This window comes from Mandrillus leucophaeus, unplaced genomic scaffold (assembly GCF_000951045.1).
Source record: "Mandrillus leucophaeus isolate KB7577 unplaced genomic scaffold, Mleu.le_1.0 Scaffold676, whole genome shotgun sequence".
NCBI classification, from domain to species: Eukaryota; Metazoa; Chordata; class Mammalia; order Primates; family Cercopithecidae; genus Mandrillus; species Mandrillus leucophaeus.
Window position 1 is genome coordinate 441,191 of NW_012107319.1, and position 21,657 is coordinate 462,847.

General features: G+C 36.0%; 1 protein-coding gene across 1 annotated transcript in view; it reads right to left on the bottom strand.

Annotated features, from left to right (window-relative positions):
- Positions 1-6,415: 6,415 nt before the first annotated feature.
- Positions 6,416-21,657, bottom strand: part of COL21A1 (collagen, type XXI, alpha 1) — a 204,853-nt gene continuing 189,611 nt past the window's right edge. The window contains exons 23-32 of the mRNA XM_012002053.1: positions 20,466-20,519; positions 18,791-18,862; positions 17,063-17,098; positions 14,352-14,396; positions 11,409-11,441; positions 10,665-10,811; positions 10,515-10,569; positions 9,820-10,020; positions 8,962-9,039; positions 6,416-7,667 (exon numbers count right to left, since the gene is read on the bottom strand). Coding sequence (XP_011857443.1) covers positions 7,480-7,667; positions 8,962-9,039; positions 9,820-10,020; positions 10,515-10,569; positions 10,665-10,811; positions 11,409-11,441; positions 14,352-14,396; positions 17,063-17,098; positions 18,791-18,862; positions 20,466-20,519 — 909 coding nt within the window. The 3' untranslated portion in view covers positions 6,416-7,479. The remainder of the gene's footprint in view (positions 7,668-8,961; positions 9,040-9,819; positions 10,021-10,514; positions 10,570-10,664; positions 10,812-11,408; positions 11,442-14,351; positions 14,397-17,062; positions 17,099-18,790; positions 18,863-20,465; positions 20,520-21,657) is intronic.

The window sequence follows — 21,657 nt, forward strand, 5'->3', positions numbered from 1 at the left end:
AAACCTTCAACTGCCAGTGTTACAGCTCATAAAGCAACCGACACCCAAAAAGTGAACAGCAGCAACACTTTTATGATAAGACAAAAACAACAAATCTACCACTGCACCTAAAAAGACCACAAGCCAGTTGCCTCGACTAGGTTGGGTGGCCTACTTTTATTCCCTTATTTGACCCCACCCACACCCTGCTGATTGGTCCATTTTACAGACAGCTGATTGGTCCATTTTACAGAGAGCTGATTGGTCCATTTTACAGAGGGCTGATTGGTCCGTTCTGACAGAGTGCTAATTGGTGCATTTACAAACCTTTAGCCAGACACAGAGCACTGATTGGTACATTTACAATCCTTTAGCTAGACAGAAAAGTTTTCCAAGTCCTCACCAGATTAGCTAGACACAGAGCACTGATTGGTTTGTTTACAAACATTTAACTAGACACAGAATGCTGATTGGTGCATTTACAATCCTTTAGCTAGACAGAAAAATTCTCCAAGTCCCCACCCCTCCCAGAAGCCTGGCCAGCTTCACCTCTCACTGGCACTCCCCGCTGCACTTTGCTGCACTTAGCCCAGGCACTCAGGCAGCCCAGAGGGAGCTCATTCCAGACAATCAAGAGGAAAAGAGGGGAAGTGAGAAAGAGACAGAGACTTGCTATCATGACCAGCGATTCCGCGAAGAGGGAACGGTGGTCCACGCACAGTATTCAGCCTCTGATCAAGCCCAGCAGGTGTCGGTGGGCCGCGCGGAGTGCGAGGCTTGCCAACCTCGTGCTCGCCTGGAACGCGCGCCGGCGCGCGCAGCAGCGGCTCACGCCCGCGCTTCTCGCTTCATACTTCCGCGTGAGCAAAGGGAGCCGGCTGCGGCCTCGGCCCTCCCCAGAGGGGCCGTCATAGCGCAGCGGCGGACTGAAGGGCTCCTCGGGCATGGCCAGAGCAGACGCCAAGGCCGAGGAGGAGCGGACGCCGAGGCCTAGGAGGCGCCAAGAGTGAGCGAGGGCTGCTAGCAAGTTGTCACCTCTCACTTGGATGGAAAATTTTACATACAATACAATATTATGTGTGTGTGTGTTTGTAAGAGAGAGACCACAGTCACATAACTTTTATTAGAGTATATTGTTATAAGTGTTCTATTTTATTATGGGCTATTGTTGTTAATCTCTTACGGTGCCTAATTTATAAATTAAATTTTATCTTAGGTATGTACTTACAGGAAAAAACAGTGTATATAGGATTTAGTGCTGTATGTGGTTTCAGGCATCCACTGGGGGTCTTGGAACATAACCCAGTCAAATAAGGGGGAACTACTGTATTTTTTCTGCAACCAGAGTGATCTATTTCAAATGCAAATCTCTTCATGCTACTTCCTCCTCAAAATTTGCAAGATTTTTGATATCTCTTCCTTCCCTCTTCATCCCTTTTCCTACTCCCAGTATCTCTACCCTTATCTTTTACCTCTCTCCACCATCAGTTTCCTGAAATCCCAAAATGTAGAATTACTTTCCCTCCCATTGAGCTAGCTTCTCAGGCTCAAGGCCTTTATACAAGCTGTTTCCCCACCTGGAAGCCAATCCAGTTACACTAGAACTTCTGGGTGGGGCACAAGCAAGGGTATTTTTTCGAAGCTCCCTAGGCGCTTCTAATGTACAGCCAGTGTTGGAAAACATAGTAATTTAAACCCTTGCTTAATTAAAAAAACAAATTCAGGGAAGTTATCAAGTTTATCCAAGATCACATGTCACAGGATTCTTTTTGCCTTTGTTTCCCCAAAATAATGTATGTCTTAATGATTCTTTGAATGTCAATCACAGCAATAGACACGTTCTAAATTTGATTTTTAAATATTTTGAAGTAGCAACTGAACAGGGGACACAATGGAAAAACACGTGCACTGCATGCCAGTTCTTGCCTTCTTCAAAATGATCCTACACTCAGCTATTTCGGGTTATCATTTTTAGTTAAGATATCAATATGGCTGCATAGTATTCCATGGTGTATATGCACCACATTTTCTTCATCCAATCTATCACTGATGGACATTTAGGTTGATCCGATGTATTTGTTAGTGAATAGTGCTGTAATGAACATAATGTGTGCATGCATCTTTATAATAGAAGAGTTTATATTTCTTTGGGTATATACCCAGTAATGGGATTGCTAGGTCGAATGGTAATTTTGGTTTTAGGTCTTTGAGAAATCATCATATTGTCTTCCACACTGAACTAATTTACATTCTCAGCAACAGTGTATAAACATTCGTTTTTCTTCACAATCTCACCAGCGAAATCATGTTCTTCACAGGGATGGATGGAGCTGGAGGCCATTATCCTTAGCAAACTAACCCAGGAACAGAAAATCAAATACTGCATGTTCTCACTTATAATGAGAGGGAGCTAAATGATGAGAACGCATAGACACATGGAGAGGAACAATACACATTGGGGCTTATTGGAAGGTGGAGGGTGGAAGGTGGAGGGTGGAGGTTGGGAGGAGGAAGACCAGGAAAAATAACTAATGGGTACTAGACTTAATACCTGGGTGATGAAATAATCTGTACGACAAACCCGCATGACACAAGTTTACGTAACAAACCTGTACAGGCACCCCTGAATTTAAAGTAAGTTAAAACAGATATTAATATGAGAATTTTGGAATCTTTAAAATTTCTCTGTGTAAACCTACTTTTGAGAAGACATAACCCAGGAATAACACAGTGGGTTATTATTTATGTTCCTTATTTCAAATGTGTTATTAGGGGCAAAATAAAACTTTGGTTAACATATTCCAAAGATAAATCTTTGCAGCTAAATTTAAACTATGAGTTGATTTCTGGTGTTTCGCCTTAAAACTACAGAAGTGACTCTGAATCTGAGGTGTCGCTCTGTGCTCCCCATTCTGCTTCCCAGTCCTCAAAGATGAGGCTCTCAGTGCTTTAGGCACAGAGGTGCTAACTTTCTGTGTTGTTTCATACAACCTATTGTGCCTGGATTATGGTGACATGTCCTTTGACTATTAATTGCAATCTCTAGATAAAAAGAGCAAGTTTCTGCTTCCCCAAGGTAAGGCACAGCCAATAGGCCAGATCTATAATTTAAGACTACCAGGAGTGAGCTTCAAACCTTGCCTTTGGTGATAATGTTATCAATCAGAAGAATTAACCAGACCTCCTAGCTGAGGACTTTAACAGATGGAACTATACAAAGGTAAAGCAGATAGGCAACACATTAAAATATAAATGGCTTCATTAATTGTGATTTAGATATTCAACTTATGAAAACTTTTTCTTCTTCTTTGGAATAATTAAGTTGTAAGAAAATAAATCTAGCCATACTTTAAAAAATGAGAAAATGTTCAGGCTAAAGATATATAGTGGTAACTTATAAGACTTATAAGATTAATATAATGAAGAAAAGATTATCCGCCGGACGCGGTGGCTCAAGCCTGTAATCCCAGCACTTTGGGAGGCCGAGACGGGCGGATCACGAGGTCAGGAGATCGAGACCATCCTGGCTAACACGGTGAAACCCCGTCTCTACTAAAAAATACAAAAAACTAGCCGGGCAAGGTGGCGGGCGCCTGTAGTCCCAGCTGCTCGGGGGTGGCTGAGGCAGGAGAATGGCGTGAACTCGGGAGGCGGAGCTTGCAGTGAGCTGAGATCCGGCCACTGAACTCCAGCCTGGGCGACAGAGCGAGACTCAGTCTCAAAAAAAAAAAAAAAAAAAAAAAAAAGATTATCATAGTCTGTGAGTGTGGGGATGTGTGTGTGTGTGTGTGTGTGTGTTGCTGCCCTCTACTGGGGATCAAAGGACGAGTTCTCATTAAGTTCTACCAGCTCAATTCCAACTGAAAATCTCTTCATGATAAAAATTAAATCAAGCACCTAGCAAAGTTCTAAGTACCAGAAACAAAGTATAGTACCACAAGACTATGAACCCTAGGTTTTTTTTTTTTTTTCCTCAATTGTCCGTACTTTACATTTTAGAGGAAAATTGTTGAAATCATGCAAAGACGGCCTTTACTGAGAATGATTTTTACCCCTAAGACTGAGAGTTTCATTCAGAATTGACATTCAGGATGAATACCAATGAGTCAGATCGGCTTTATTCAGTATCAGTTACACGCATATAAAATGATTTTAGTACTTTAAAAAATTTTTGGTAACCTTGGCTGGGTGCGGTGACTCATGCCTATAATCCCAACGCTCTGGCAGGCCAGGGTCAGACGGATCACTTGAGGCCAACATGGTGAAACCCCGTCTCTACTAAAAATACAAAACTCAGCCAGGCATGGTGGTGGGTGTCTGTAATCCCAGCTACTAGGGAGGCTGAGGCAGGAGAGTCCCTTGAACCCGGAAAGCGGAGGTTGCAGTGAGCCGAGATCGCGCCACTGCACTCCAGCCTGGGCGACAGAGCAAGATTTTATCTCAAACAAACAAACAAAAAAGCTGGGCGTGATGGCTCACGTCTGTAATCCCAGCACTTTGGGAGGCCGAGGCGAGCAGATCACCCGAGGTTGGGAATTCAAGACCAGCCTGACCAACATGGAGAAACCCATCTCTACTAAAAAATCAAAATCAGCCGGGCATGGTGGCACATGTCTGTAATCCCAGCTACTCCACAGGCTGAGGCAGGAGAATCACTTAAACCCGGAGGCAGAGGTTGCAGTGAGCCCGAGATCGCGCCATTGCACTCCAGCCTGGGCAACAAGAGTGAAACTCTGTCTCAAAAAAGAAAAAAAAAAAAAAAAAGATTTGGTAACCCCATATTTTCTGTAGAGTTCTGGTAAATTTTATGACTTGATTTCACTGATGAATTTCTTTTGTTTTGTCTCATTTAATCTTTTTACTACTATGAGGCAAGTATTATTAATATCCCCAACTTATCATATGAGAGAATTTAAGCACAAAGATGTAAATAAATATTCTGAAGCCTCACAGCTGGAAACAAAACGTAGGACTTTGAATGCAGGAAATCTCAGGACAGAAGCCATGCTCTCAGCAAACACACTAAAAGGCCTTGCATATAACATGGTGCTGAGCACATAACATGGTTATGCTGCAAAAAATGTACTTGCAGAGCGAGATTATTCACCTATTAATTCTTGAAAATCAATGTGTTATGAGTTAGTCTTAAGTTTCTCCAAGGCAAAACTATGACACAACATATGCCATGCTAAATTATGGAAATATTTCATCTTGAGATGCCAAATTTTAAAGCAGAAATACTGAAAGTAAATATAGTTTATATTCCATAGATTTTGTTGTTCCTGGAATTCTTCATGCTTTTTCTAACCCTCCACCCTTTGCTCATTTTCATTATCTTTACATGACTTAGTTATGCCAATGCCTCCTAGCCTACTATAATCTGCATTAGTCTGCCTGAAATGCCATAACAAAATATCATTGACTTGCTGGCTTAAGCAACAGAAATTTTTGTTCATACAGTTCTGAAGGCTGGAAGTTCGAAATTAGGGTGCCAGTATAGTCGGGTTCTGGTGAGGTCCCCCTTCCAGGTTGCAGAGAGTCACCTTTCACAATGTACTCACATAGTCTTCCCTGGCTGTGAGAGCTGGAAGGCCATGAGGTAGATTAAGGAGATGACGGGAGGGAGGGTAGTAGGGGAGAGCAACATCTTCCTCTTCTTATAAAGTCACCAATTCTATGGGATTTGGACTCCACCCTTATGACCTCATTTATCTTGGTTACCTCCTGAGAGCTCTGTATTCTAATATAGTCACACTGGGGGTAAGGGCTTCCATATATGAATTGGGGGCATACAATTCAGTCCATAACATCTTCTTTTACATTTCAATTGCCCATTTTCTCCTTTCTTAGAATTAATGTCTTGCAATCACCTGTTTACTTACCTGTGTCTCGTTATACACGTGTTCCCTCAGGCCAAATTCTAACTATATTGCCACTGTATCCCAGGCATAGAACATATCCATGTGGTGAGTACTGTTGGATGAATAAATCAATGATACCAATGGCTTTATTCTGCTTCTTTACCAGCTTTTAGAAGCAAATGTCATCACTAAAGCAGGGGTAATAGGTTTGTTGGCTTAAGCAGATACCTGGGGCTTTACTGGAGATAAAACATCAAAACAAGCCTTATGCTCATTCAGCCACTAAACATCATGAATTTTAGTCTCCTCCAAAGTCCTCATCAAAATAGTAGAATTTGCATGACAATAAAGTTAAACTTTGGGCAACAGCCATGACTGTGCTAGGAAGTAAGTGTTGCAACTGTTCAGGTGTGCAGCACACCAATTCAATTTGTAATTTCTTATTTCAGGTGAACACATTTTTTAAGAATAGGGTGAATGATTTAATAAATTATATCCATTGAATAAGTGACCATATAATATACATACCATACTCAACAATCAGTTAAAATTAGTTATAAAAAAAGACATTGTAATCAGGCCTGTACACATTTTATTATACTCTGAATAACAAGCATGTAACAAAATTTTGAGCATGACAAGAAAGAAATATTTCAAATTCTGTTTCTTACAAAAGCATTAAGAACAATACACAAAGACTGTTCATAATATTTTACAGTCAGCTAAAAATAACAAGACATTCTAAGACTTTAGGAGTTTTCCTTTTCTTTCAACTAGAGCGTTTATTTCCATTCGCTTTGCTACAGTGAAAATTAACATATATGGACATACACATAGCAGTGAAATGGAAAATGAAGGCACACAACAAACATTCTGATTAATCAACAAGTATAAAATACAGCCTTTTAGTACTTCTGAACTTACATTTTCTTTGAATGTACAATGAAACTTTTTGTGTAAAATGTTTTTAATGTTAATTTTGACAGTTCCCAAAGTAATTAATACTTTTTCTTAGCACCACCATTAATCTAATTTTAGAATTTGAAATGAATTAAGAAACACACTAATCGCATTCAGAGGTGCTATTCACAACACTGAACAACAGGCAATCCACTGCCCCTTATCAAGGCAGAGACACTGTAGTAAATGAGTGGTTCACCAATACTGTCTATCCCAGGTGAATATCAGCCCTGATCTTACTTCCAATGACCAGATACATGTTTTGGCTTATTTGTAGTAGCATGAGCTGTGAGATATGAAACATGAAAGTCACATAGACATGAAATTAAACTCAAATCTCTACTGCATGGAGGCTGAATGTGAAATATTTCACAGTGACTAAAACTGACTGGCTAACAGGCAATGGTGGATTTTTATATTCAACTTTGATTAACATAAATGGACTTTACAAGAAACCCTTGAGATTTAATTAATGCTGATAATCCAAGGGCTCCAAATGACTGAGGAGCCTTTAAAATCAGTATATGTGACCTTTTATATTTTTTTCCATAAGAAAAAAAAATAAAAACACCGAGGTACTTAAGTTTCTTTTCAAGGGATTACTGTTGGTTATCTTCCTGAGATGCAAAAGACCACAGAAAAAGCACCATGCCTAGGCTGCTGAATGAGGCATCAGACACTAATAGTTTGGTCCTTTCCTGAATGGATCTCTTCCAGCAATTACACTAAAACATAGTGATGGGTCACAGATGCCTGGGGGGCCTGGTTGCCCTTGGATTCCAGGTTTTCCATGATCTCCGTCTTTGCCAGGGAGACCTGGGTCTCCTGGAGGACCTTCTTTGCTTATTCCAGGAGGGCCCTCTGGACCTAAAATGGGACATTGGCAAGATATAAACAGAGAACTTTAGTTTTTTATAGTGAAATAGCTGATTCTGCAAGAAACTTAAACTAAAAAAGAAAAAACCTCTTGAATATTTTATATATTTGCACTAATTATAAAGTAGAGGCATTTTCATAATTCTACATATCTTCTGCTTTGAAAAGAGCCATCCAAAAGTTATCAGTACTTTTTGAAAACTAGCTATATTAACATAGCAACCATGCTATTGATTAAAACATTTAGCTAACATTATAATATTCCATTTTGTGTACTGTCCAATCTTATTTCTTCCTTTCAGCCTATCTTTTACCAATATTATTATAAATTGACAGGTGATATATAAGCCAAAGCTGAGTCATTTTTGTGCCATATTTACAACAAATAAATGACTGTTTCTATTATACATATTTTTAGTTTCCATATCTAAATGCATTATTCTTATTTTAGTATAATAGTCATCAATACACATAGGTATGAAAGCCCTAATTTGTCCAACATAGCCTGATTAGTTCAATTAGCATGCTCAAGGAAACAAAAGCTAGCTTAGGATACTGGCCTTTTAAAGTGGATTCAAAATAACAAAAACAAAATATTCAGATTTTGGGAAGGAGCACAGCGGTTTCGGCCTCTTCTTATTCCTCTATTCCCTGCTACTACTACTAATAAACATCTGTTTAGCACTTAACTGCAACTGTAAGTATTGTTCAAAGTATTTTACATAAACAAGTATTAAGTCATTTGATCAACTCCAAAGCCTCTTAATAACATCTAATCATAGCAAACATTTATTGAAAACATAACTGTGATTGTCCTGCATTGTTCTGAAAGCTACATATAGTAACTATTTAATCTCCCAATAATGTCATGATGGAGATAACATTATCATCACCATCTTACCAGTGAGGAAACTGAGACATGACAGAGTTAAATAGCACAGCTAGCAGAGATTACTTAACCACTTCAGCATTTCTCTGCTTCTCAGAGGGTCATAAAGACTAAACAGTGTTATACACCAGATAAGCAGGGGTGACAAACGATTCTAGAACTCTTCTAAGGAATAGATATTAAACTAAATGATAAGCAAGAGATAATATTGAAGGATTCATACATTGAGGATAATATATGAAAAATATTCTAGAAGTTGTACTTCAGTGTGTTAAATGTGAATCACTCAAAAAAGAAAACGGATGTCTTGGTTTCAATTTATTTCACATAGCTCTATGATGACTTTTCTTAAAGCAAAATGAGCAGCAACACTTATGAGCAGGCAGCAATTCTCACCCGGGGGACCAGGAGGACCTTGTTCTCCAGGATGCCCAAACCCTTGGCTCCCTTTTTCCCCATTTCTTCCTGGTAGGCCTGCAGGGTGTCAAACATCTGAGTAAGTTTACTTAAAATCACTGCCTTCTAGATTGTTTCTTTCAAAGCTGTTAATATACACATGAAAGAAAAATGTCTTTTAAAAACCAGCTTGCCATCTATTTTTTCTTACTAATGGAAAACAATTTTTGAAGCAATAATTTCTAAAATGATCAGTGGTTTAGTTGCAAGACTTAATGGGAATCAAACATTTAGAAAAGAAAATGGTTTGGAATTATTAGCCCTTTGTGTTAATCATAGTTTTTTAAAAATTACTTTCTGAAACATCTAAATTGTTTATATACTATTAAACAAAAACGAAAGAATTATCAATCAACGTTTCACATAAACTTTCAAAGGCAAGGAGAAATTCTGGGCTATTAGGAAGTTTTATTGCAAAACTTATTTTTCCTATAATAGAAAAAAAATGAATAAGGTAACAGTGCAGAAAGTTACCAAAGTCAAAACAAAGGAAATGGCATCCATGATTTTCCATTTAAAAACTTTTCTAGACTCAAGCAAAATTTCTCAGTACATTGGCAACATTTTCTAATTTGTAACTTCATGTGTTCATAAATTTGACTTCTCTATTTGAGAATATTGCATTAAAAAAAATTCTCTTTAATTCAGTTGGCAAATTATGTAAAGACTTGAGCATTTACAGATTTTTTTTAATCATGAAAACAAAGTTAATTCTTGACTATTAAATGGATATAGGATATGAATTTTTTTTAAAACAACTTTTTAAAATTCATTTTCTTGTTCAAACTAACTGCATACCTTTTAATCCTCTGACACCTGGACGTCCAGGGACACCCATTAATCCAGGAACACCATCTCTTCCTGGCAAGCCAGGTAATCCTCGGGGACCCTCTGGTCCTACAGGACCAGGTGGCCCAGGAATACCCGGGGAGCCATGTTGGGACTGGCAATGATCACAATTTCTAATTCTTCCACTCTGAAGTAAGACTGGTAGCTGGGCTTTTAAAAACAAAGAAACCCCATCCCTTATGTTTAAATGGTGAGTTGGTGGTAATTATATTTCTATTTTATTTTTTTCAGTTTACAGAGAAAACAACTATGAGCACTGAATATGTACATATTTCTTGGTCAATAATTTGACTTCTAGGAATGTGACTATGGAAATATTCATTGCTCTATGCAGTCATTTAATTACAGAAATTGCTTAAAATAGGGGAAAAAGTAAAAGTGCCCCCAAAAGAAATTGGTGGAAAATATGCTACAAAAGAAAATTCTAATAATGACAAATAATAAATTTCTTTAATAAAAAGATTATAAAAGAGTATATATGATAAATCTTTATAAAAATACTAGTTGAAGAAAAGTAGATGAGGCTTATAAATGTTATCTGTTTTATTCTTCACCTCACTTATATCCTCTACAATTTGTCCTAAGAATTTGTATTACTTTTGTAATTTGAAAAAAGTGATTAAAATGCTGTATTTGATACTTACCTCTTATTACATCCGTGCAAACTTGTCGAATAAATTGTTCTGAAAACTCTCTTCCCTACATCAAAGTATTAGGGGTTATGACATGCACATAAAGAACATGAGCAAAAATCAATGAAAATATAATAACTCTGGAAGAAGCAGAATACATACGGGCTTCCCATCCAAACCTGGGGGTCCCTGAGGACCTGGGTCCCCAGGTTGCCCCTTAGGACCTGCAGGCCCCATCAAGCCATCCACCCCAGATTCTCCTTTTGATCCAATGGCACCTCGGACACCAGGATCCCCCTTTTCACCTCTCTAAAAGCAAAAGAAATGTTTACAAGTTCTACTTAAATATTTCAGAAGGTGTAATTCCATTATGAAACTCCTTAAGAATGATGAATGTATACATATGTAAGCTACATAAGGACTAGCTGGAAATACTATCATTGACCAGAAGGGAAATTTCATATCATATTAAACTGTCATTTATCCATCCATCCAATCAGCCAGACCTACAAACATCCACTACTGTTTGAGTATATTGCGTACGTAATATGCACACTGCCGGAGATATCACAATGGGCATAACACAGTCCTATTCACAAGGAGCTTGCATTTTAGTGGGTCTGACAGATACAGAAATGCACAATATTCTTATTCAAAAATATGGAGAAAAAATTCAGCTCCAAGTCTGGCAGAAAAACCAATAATAGTGACAATTCACATTTCATATCAAATTCAGTATAAATGTACATATTCTGAAAACTGCTAATTGGGAACTTCCACTGAAGAAGATGAAAAACGTTTCGTTTTCTGGTTTTTACTCAAAAGCTAGATTTATATAGTATTGAAACCCAAGCAAAAAGGACTGAAGAATGAGAGCAAGAGAGCATAATACATGAAGAAACATACCTCTCCTTTTGCGCCATGATGGCCTTGAATTCCCTTTGAAAATCAATAGGAAAAAAACTATAATAAATGTGCAAGCTACAGTACTGTAACGTGGCATCCACCTTTTACCACATACTTAATCAAATTTAAAATTTCAATTTGGAAAATATTGATAGCATTAGTGACAAAATTACACATAAAAGAGACCCTTTTTGCCTTTTAGGGAAGGCTAATGACTAGGAAATATGTGAACCGAATAATATAAAAATTTTAATTTGCTTAACTGTTTCCTTCTTAGATATGAATATTTTCAAATGCTGCAGGTTGAACCACGTGGGTAAGAATGGGATTCTACTGAATTTAAAATATATCACTATTTTAATAAAAATCAAAACTCAAATCAGATTAAATATTAGGTATATTTATTCTTGTATTCAGTAATTAAGATAAATCATCTATTTTCCCAAGTTTATGTTCTTAAAATTAAATTTTGATTGGGTGCTATTGACAAAGGATGGGTTAAAACAAAGATACCATTAAAAGTGACTAGTAAGAGAGAAAACCCCCAGCTGTCCTGTGCTTAAACCATTCACTGCCGGTAATTAAGAGACCAGAGAAGCAAAGTCATGTAAAAGATGGTATTTTTTCACAGTGATATAAACACTGGGAAGCCCATGCATGAAGCCCATTCAACTATAATTACCAGCTACATCTGGATGGCTCCATTAAAGTCTTTCCCATTCCTCTTTTCCATATTTATTTCAGTGGTATCTTATACAGGAAAAAAACTCTCAGGAAAGGTATTAACATTTTCCATTTTTGAAATTCAATGTACACCTGGGCTCAAAAATCTCCTAATATTCACTGAGGTAAAAAGATAAAACTTTCATAACAGGTAGGTTTTCATTATTCAACTTTAAAATAAAAAATCAGTGTTCTGAAATTTAATATGAAATTTAATGTGTAATGTTGCACACAATCAAGTCTGAGTTGGGGTATATCTTTTGATTCATTTTCAGGCTCCTCAAATATGGCGTCCAAATTTGACAAAGGAAAGAATTAGATAAAACTCATAAAACACCAAATATTTAGTTTTTGTATGCGAATCTTTTAGTAAATAAAACGAACTTTGTATGGCATACTTGAATTTTGTTTCTGAAGAAATGCAGGAGTGATCCTTAGAAGATACAATCCAACAACTAGTCCCAACATAAGAAGGGAGACGAAATAGTTAAGTTCTCAATATGGGAACTGAATTAGAGCTAAAACTAAAAACAGCTGTCACCTGAGAACTCATTAAGACAATTCCGTGAGAGAAATATCCACTTTGATTCCATTCACAAAACGAGGGCCAAAAAAATAACATGTGCTGTGCTTGGTAGAGTGACAGGTAATTAAGACTGTTTACATGAAGAGTTTGGGATGACTCTTCAGCCGCTGAAAAGCAACAGCTGCTCTGGCCCTGGGTACTCCATGTAGGTTAAGCTCCTGGTGGTAAGAAATGTGGCTTCCAATCAATCGAGGGCAGAGGCTTTCTAGGGAACCCAAATCCTGCCTTAGGAGAGCAGACACACTCTTTTCCTCGAGAAGTGAAAAAGTTAGTGAAACCTTAGAGAAAGAGTGATCCATAAGCCAGTGAGCTAGCTAAGTTGTGAGTTCAAATTCTAAAGGAAATATCCTTTTCTGAGAGTTATTGTGAGTAGCCTTTTTTGATAAAAGGTCTGGGCTGTGGAGGTTAAATGGATGAAGGGGCAAAGGTCCTATGGGAACAGCGGTTTATAGATATTTTGTGATTAACTTAAGGAAACTCAGAGAGTTGATCTGTGTTGCCACGTTGGGGAATAGGGATGGAGTTGTTTGTGTCATCAGGTGGGTCTGAGTCAAGTGGAGGATCATAAAAACTGAAAGACATTTTATTGAACATAATTGTACTGAGGCGATTCCAATCATTCCTCCTCTTGGTTACTTTTGCTTTTACTTTTGTTGTTACCTTCTAAATTCTCAATTCTTCTTAATACCTGGCACTCACCTTCCATCCCATATTGCAGATAATCTTGGGGCCCTATGCTTACACTCTTCCCAATGGTCTCTCAGACTCCTCCAACTAAGGGACACAGAGACCCCTGTCCTTGGAAACATCACCACCCAGTTTTATCCCACTCTCTCCAGAGTTGGTATAATTGCAGAATCTTTCTCCCACTCACCCTCAGAGAAAGAAGTCCACCCCATGGAAGGACTCACATATCCAGCTTGCCCTTTCAGACCTGACGAAGTTGGAACCATGTCCAGCATTCTGCAGCTACAAGCAAGACAGCAGCAAACATGCTACCCTAAGGACCAATCTCCTTTATGCCTTTGTCCATCCACTTTGGCTCTGACTGAACTTACAGTCACGTGGCAATCTCACTGAAATACCACCTAACGAGAAGGGTTTAGTCAAGAGACAAGCAAAGCCATCTTATTGTGTGTGTCTGTTCTACAACACTGTCTCTCAGGATAGCATTTTAATATATCTCCAGAGCAGTAAATTGTCTCTCTGAACAAACTAAAGGGAAAAAAGTATACTTATCCACCACACGTGGCCCCAACTGATTTTCAAGAAGAAAAGCAAGACAAACCAGCAGGTATGAACAAGCTGTCATTGTGTGACTGGCTCTCTCTAGCCAGTAACTACCCCTAAGAAATGGGTGGAATTTTCTACCTTCAGTTGTTTGCTAAGATACATTAAAAAACAAAATTCAGAGCCACCAATGCTATCATTATGAGAAAGTGAAAATATAAAACAAATAATTAAAGAAACTCATTATCACCACACTACCTACACGTTCAACCTTATACACTTAGAATGTATGTTATACTTATCCTTCTCCCCACCCATTTTTATTTGCAAGTAATCCTCTCTCAACATTGTCCAGTTATGTGACTTGTTATTTCATTTTTTATCAGAAGAAAACCAAAAAATACCTGTTGCCCTGGAATTCCCTGTCTTCCATTATCTCCCTTTTGACCCTTTAACATAAATAAACATTATTGATTAGTTTGCACACTTATGATGCAATCACATATACAATACAAACTATGTATTACCTTGAGTTCCAGAAGAAATGTAACAAAAGCAGTGATACAAATATATAAATTACATGAGAGATGGGAAAGTCAGTCACTCAGAGGAAAAGAAGAAAAGTCATCCTAATCTTATAGTTAAAATGGCCAGAGATAAGGAACAAATTACTGATTTGGGCGAAACATGTAAATAATTCTAGACAATAAGGATGTTTTCTAAGTCCATATTAACAGTGGGAAAATAGTTTAAAAATTCAATGGATATGGACATTTTGTTAATTTCAGTGGCAATTATGTTCATTGTTGACTATGGACATGTGAGGACAAGAAGACCTGTTGAAAATTTTATTTTTAAAAATTAAAATATACTGTCACATTTTAGTAAATAAGTCATTTAAATGAAGAGCTTTAAATCAGCACAAGTAAGAGAACAGAAAAATTAATAAAGGTATAAACACATTTATCTGTTCAATAAATATTTTTGGGTATCTACCATTCATGGGACATTGTGCTAGACTCTGAAGCACTACTTCATCCTTACATTTATTGCGCAAATTAATTAGCAGTTTCTAGGAAGACATATACCTAGATAAGGCAATCGATAAAAGATCTAGTGACTACAATTTTACATCACCCTTGCCTAGTAATGAATTCATCAATTTACATAAGTGAATTCCTAATATTTATTAAGCAGCACCTATTTCCTGGCACTTAGGGACTGAAACAAAGATATCACTGTAGACTTCAAGTCACTTACTGTGTGGTAAGAGAGATAAATCTAGAATGATGAAAATACTGCTGATAAGTCTAAAATGTATAAACATGTGGGTTGGATATTATTGGAACTTAGGAAGGGGCATCTGACAGAAAGAGTAGGGAATGTGACTCACCCTTTGTGTAGCCTTGAGGGATGAGTAAGAGGTAGCCAGTTGGAGAAAGGATAGGAAGGTGTATCAGGGAGAGAAGACACAGGTGAAAGGCAGGTAGGTAGTTTCTTTTGGCTAAAGCAGCAGAGCAGGATTGGATAAGAATGGGTGGAGTGGCAAGAGAAAACACTAAAGAAGATTCAGTCAGCCCAGAAGGCACTTGATGGGACAGGCTTTATCTTAATATATGTGGGGCACCATTAAAGGATTGCTAAGCAGATACATAGCTTAGCTATTTTATGCATATAAAAGTGTGGAAGAAGAAAGTAGACTGGACTCAAGGAGACTGGTCAGGAAGATACTGCAGTAGCCCAGGACCCCAACAAGAAATAACTAGTACAGTTGGGAGAGGTAGAAGATGTCAAGTTCAAGAGATATTCAGCATTGATTATCATGACAGGAAATCTGTGAATACGAAGTGGTTTATGGGGAAAGATGACAAGTTCGGTTTTGGACATATTGAACCTGAGGTACCCATGAGTCATCTAAATGCAGTACCAAGAAGAAAATTAGAATATATGGGTCTAGAGCTCACAGACACTTCCTTAACATTTACCTCACTCCCAACTTCAATATTAACTTAAAGGAAGCCTATTATCATAGTACTTGAAGATCTTCAATAAAAATTGTCTGAAAAACAACTGAATTTTGTCATACCACTCTAAAACATCTTATGTATGTTATGAAGAATAAGTTCATTAATATGAACTGTTATAACTGTGGATATAGCAAATTTTGCCTATGACTATTTCAATCTGAAATTTTCTCTTACAATTCCAGAAATTCTAGAGCATTCAGAATTCTACATTTGTGAAAATGTTCAGAGAATTTTTCTTTATATTTTCAGCTTATTCTGCATAGCAAAGCTCAGATACTATAACTGAGACTTACAAACTTAAAAAACATCATTAAAATACTGTCTGAACACTTGATTGGTAATTTATGGTTGGAAAAGTTTTATATTTCTAAAACTTAAAAGGTTGAAAGACCATCGGATATAATTTATTCCAGATAACTATTTCATTGACTCAGTTAGTGGCATCCTATTCAAGGGTCAGTCTTCAGTGAATGAAAAAACCCATTCCATAGACACTTTAATTGAGGTGAAACTATCCTTGTCTCCTAAGGTAGTAACATAGTTCTCCTCTTTGCCTTTGCTGCTAAGACACCCAAAACTAAATCACCCTAGATTTCCTTAGCCTTTATAATTTTCTGGTTTAATTTTCCTTTTACATATTGATTTGAATATGTTTTATATTTAGGGTTAAAGGTTTTTTATCAAATTTTTGCCATAAAACAATTTCAAATCATGTTTGGAAACTCTGTGTGTGTGTGTGTGTGTGTGCGTGCGTGTGTGTGTGTGTATGTGTGTGTATACATATATGTGTGTGTGTATATGGTATATGTATGTATATATGTACATAAATACATATTAGAAGTATATAATAAAATCTATGTTTTTATTTTGTTGAATCATTTTGTTTCTAAGTTTTCTACAACAGAAAAGTGGTGAGGAATTTTAAAGTCAGATCTGGTCTTATCTGAGAAGCTCAATAGCAAAAGGAGAAAATAGGATTCAACAACTTTATATTAATGTTGAAACAAAGGAATTTAAAAGTAAAATAAGAATTTTTTAAAAGCTCTGATTTTATTGCTTAGCCTACTAAAAAAAAGCAAACAACATACCTGAATACCTTTTTCACCTTGATTTCCTTTGTCCCCCTACAAAAAGGCAGTTTGATCTGTATCATAATCTAGTATATTCTGTACAGTTTCAAATAAACATATATTTTTCTCTGCTGAAGAAAAACAACATCTCATGCAAATTCCACAAGCGCCTGTATACACAGAAGTTGACTCCTAAGACAATATTTGGGAAGAGAGAAGAACCACATTATGTCAAAATTATATTGTAAAAGAACACTTTTGTATGCTCCTACATTTGAAAGAAAATTCACCACAATCTTTAATTTCCCAGAAAGGAGAAAAGTTCTACATGGGTCACAGTTTTAGGTTAGGCAAACTAACAAGAGAGGACTTATTTTGACAAATGTTGTTTTATGAAATCAAAATGAAAATCTTCCATTAAGCTATTAGTAACCACAAGTTTACAGGAAACAATGACGAAAGTAAAGCATAATATTTAAGTGATATTTTAGAAAACATACATTTCAAAAGTGAGCTTTTGAAAGAAAAATTATATTCCATAAAAATAAGTTTTATAGATTATCAGCTAGAAGGGTAATTAGAAACCAACTTATACAATGCCCTTGTTTTTATAGATAATGAAACAGACAGTTAAGCACCTGCCCAAAGTTAAACTTGGATACGGTTTCTGAATTTCCTTTCTATTAATACCTCACCGTGCTATCTAGAGTACAGTTTTGCATTTTCAACAAAATAACACACAGATTTTCTTTTAAATGACAAGTTTTGAACAAGAAAATTCTCTTCATCCCAAACACATATTCATAGTAGATTTACTTAACATTTACTAACAGTCACTTGATTGCTGCTCTGTGGGGACATTTCCGTCTCAGCTAGTGCTGCCTACCTATCATCAGAACAAAAAGCCCAAGGATCATACTGTGTATGATCTAGGCACCCTGTAGACAACACATGAGGGATAGAAAATAAGATGTTGAAAAATAAATAGCAGGGGACATGAAGATGGATATGGAGTTTGTGTCTTTTCCAGAATAAAAACCAATAGATTTACTTTTAACCTGAAATGTTTGTATTTGCGGTAGCTTGGATTTCTTAGGCACACAGGCATCAATTGTTGCTTAAAACCTCCAAACAAATAAAAGCATTTATTATTTATATACATACAAGTCAAGGTTCCCTTACTTGACCAAAATGAGAGAGAACCTAGTTTTGCTGTCTTTCCTCGCCAAAATACTTTAAATTAGTACATTTGACTTGTATTTCTAAACTCCTTAAATTAATTTTAAATAAACTTCTATGTAACATAATTGTTTCATAGACAGGAACTTCATGGTCAAACTTGGGTATAAGTTTTATCCTTCCAGAATTTGATCCGGTTTTGGCAAGAGGGGTATTCATATTTTGATAGGAATGCCTGACATTGGATAACTTTCCTCAAAAAATTCTTAGCTCACCTGGACTGTGAAAAAACCTGAATTTACAGGATATTACTTAATTGTACATTCATATTTTCTGATCTGCATGCCTTCTCTAAAGTCTTCGTCTAGGAGACAATACCCATGCGGGTATATAAAAGATACCACAGTTATTAGCATGGGGCTGAACACATTATATATACATGGAATATATAGGGTACCTTATTAAAAATATATTAATAACAAGTCTTACTTTAAGAATTTCACAAAAGAAAAACTTGTATGCAAGTAACTGGTTAAAAGTGAACTGTAAATCTTAACCAATGCATACCTTTTTTCCTTGAATCCCTGGTAAACCCATGTATCCTGGTTCTCCTGGGGAACCCACTGCTCCTGGTTCTCCCTACATACCACAGAAATTCCACAAAGGTCACAGATCTACTGCTTATGGAAAAACACCACTGTTTTTAACTCTACATATCTCAATTTTAAAATGAATGGTTAAAAAAATTTATTGACAGTTATTACTACAGAAATAGTAAAGAATAAAATGTTTACTAGAATCCTGGGAAAATTTCTTGTATTTTTCTCTATCTTTTCCAGGTGAAAAATTCTCACAGCATTTCATATTTTAAAATTCTGTAAATATTTGTTATTTTTTATCATACTTTATAATTTCAATAAACTAAATTAAAAAGTTGTAAAAACAATAAACACAAGTATCTCTTTTTTGTTTACCTATTTACTAACACTTTTTCTCCTTGAAACTGCTTTTTCTCAAATTGTTACTTTTAAAAAAGCTTAGTTTCTTGTTACAAAATGATAATAGAAATAATAAAAATTATTAAAAATCTTATAACCCAATGTTTTTATTTTGTTATATATTTTTTCTCTAACTCTAATTCATAAACATACATAGTTACTAAAATGTGCTCATATATATATGCATACTTTTATATCTTTTAACCTCTAAATATATTAATATTATAAAGTTATCATGCTATCATTTTTCATAGCATAATTTTTAATTATGGAAGAGCATTCATATTTATCAACTATATTTTATTTAATAAAATTCTTACTGTTAAACATTACAGTTTTCACAATTTTTATTTTTATAAACAATGTTGGAATGGACACCCTGGTAGTTAAATTTAATTATTTATATATATTTATTTATATATATGGAATATTATTTTGTTCATCATAAATTCTTAAGCTATTTTTCAGTACAGGGTGTACCACATGAGCTATCTTAATTTCATTTCTCCACTCTCCATCATCCTATAGGAATTGTCCTTTCTGAAATAAAGTTTTTTGTTTTAAAGTCTTAAATAAATTATTTGCAAGCACATATTAATAATGCATTGACAATATTTGTAAGTGATGGAACATAATCCTGAATGTGCTTCATGGTTCTGTTTTGTTTGGTGTTTTACCATTAGTCCAAAACTCTATAACATCAACTAAAGAGCACTCTCTTTTTTAAAAGAAAATGAGGCTTTGTTCTTTTTGCTTACTGTAGTTCCTCCCTAGCCATCTAATCATTCTCTAGATTTTTGAAGGTTGGAAGTGAATTAAAATACCCATTGAAATAAACATCAACCCTGTGGTTTGGAGGAAAATTGTAAAGGCCATTTTGAGTTCTATATTAAAGATGAAACTCCCATAAGCAAACAAAGAACAGTATCATTCGTGAGAACTACACACTCTTGTTTTCAACTGTTTAAGAGAAGTCTATTCTCTGGACCAGAAAGTAAGTTTATGTTTGCATACAATTTTATCATTTTTAGAAAAATTAAGCCAAAGTTTGTGTCTTTATTATCCAATGACAAAGTATCTAAAAAACAGAAATGAAACTCTGTATTGACAATTTCATTTCATGATAAAGGTAATCCTTCATTTCATGTATCTCTTAAGAGATATAAAATGCTAATTTTCTTAAATGATGAGAAGAATTTACATTATAATTTCTTTGAAAATATTTTCAAATGCATCAAAATTACCTTGAGCCCAGAAGCCCCAGGCATCCCTTGAATTCCAGGTTCACCTTTGCTTCCCTGTCAACACATCAAAAACATTGGTGTTTTTTAAAAACAATTCTGTCATAATATATCTGATATAGACACTAAAGGGAATATATTTAAAATAATTTTTACATTTTTAACTTTCCAATTGTTTGATAGACTCTGTACATTAGACCTATTTATTAAGAAAAATTCTTTTAGGCAAGGAAGTGGTTCCACACATTCATAAGCCTCTCTAAACACCTGTGTTAAAGCTGGTAGCATCAAGTACAAGAGAGGAAAGTCAAATCTGTAGTGGCCAGCACTAATAAGTCCAGCCACCACACTGCACAGGTGGGAGCCATGTATTTTAACAGCATCCTACAGGCTGAGACCCTCATCATTATCCTGTTTCACTTTCTCAGTAGGACTCACCTTCAGTATGCAACTGAAGGAAAGAAAAGTAGCTTCAAATGCACAATGGCTTCTTTTGACAAAGTGTGAATCAGAAAATGTTTAGCTTGTGCTTTTTCAGAATTCCAGTGCAGTTCTTTCTAACAGATGGAAACTTGGAGTACGAGACTAAGTTGACAGAGTAAAGAATGTAATACAGAAAAGGAAAAGTGGATAGAGAAAGAGAAAACAAGTCTTCTGGCCAATAAGGAGAGATTGTCAAATGTAGTTCTGGTTTTCGAATACTTTGATATCTGAAATCACAACCCAATGTCTGGCAAAAGCCCATAATTAAACAGGTTAGTGTGACACCTAGAAGGCGAACACAATAATTACCCACAGTCAACTCGGGTTTACTAATCAGTGAGACAAACCAATGCCATTTTCAGCTTTTAAAAAAGTTTTGTAGGCTGCTCACGGTAAGAAACACGTGAAGTTCATATTAGATTTAATTAAAGCATTTAGCACATAACAGTGTTATTGAACCACAGAATAATGATTCCTTAAAATTTCTAATTTTATAAGGGTTTAAATTGAAACTCACAGACATGAGATTTGTTGAAAGTTACCTGACTTGAAAAAGCTAACATATCCTAGTATTATTTAGAGAATTATTATTATCTTTTAAAGTTCTGGGTTACATGTGCAGGATGTGCAGGTTTGTTACATAGGTAAATGTGTGCCATGGTGGTTTGCTGCATCTATCAACCCATCACCTAGGTATTAGCCCAGCATGCAT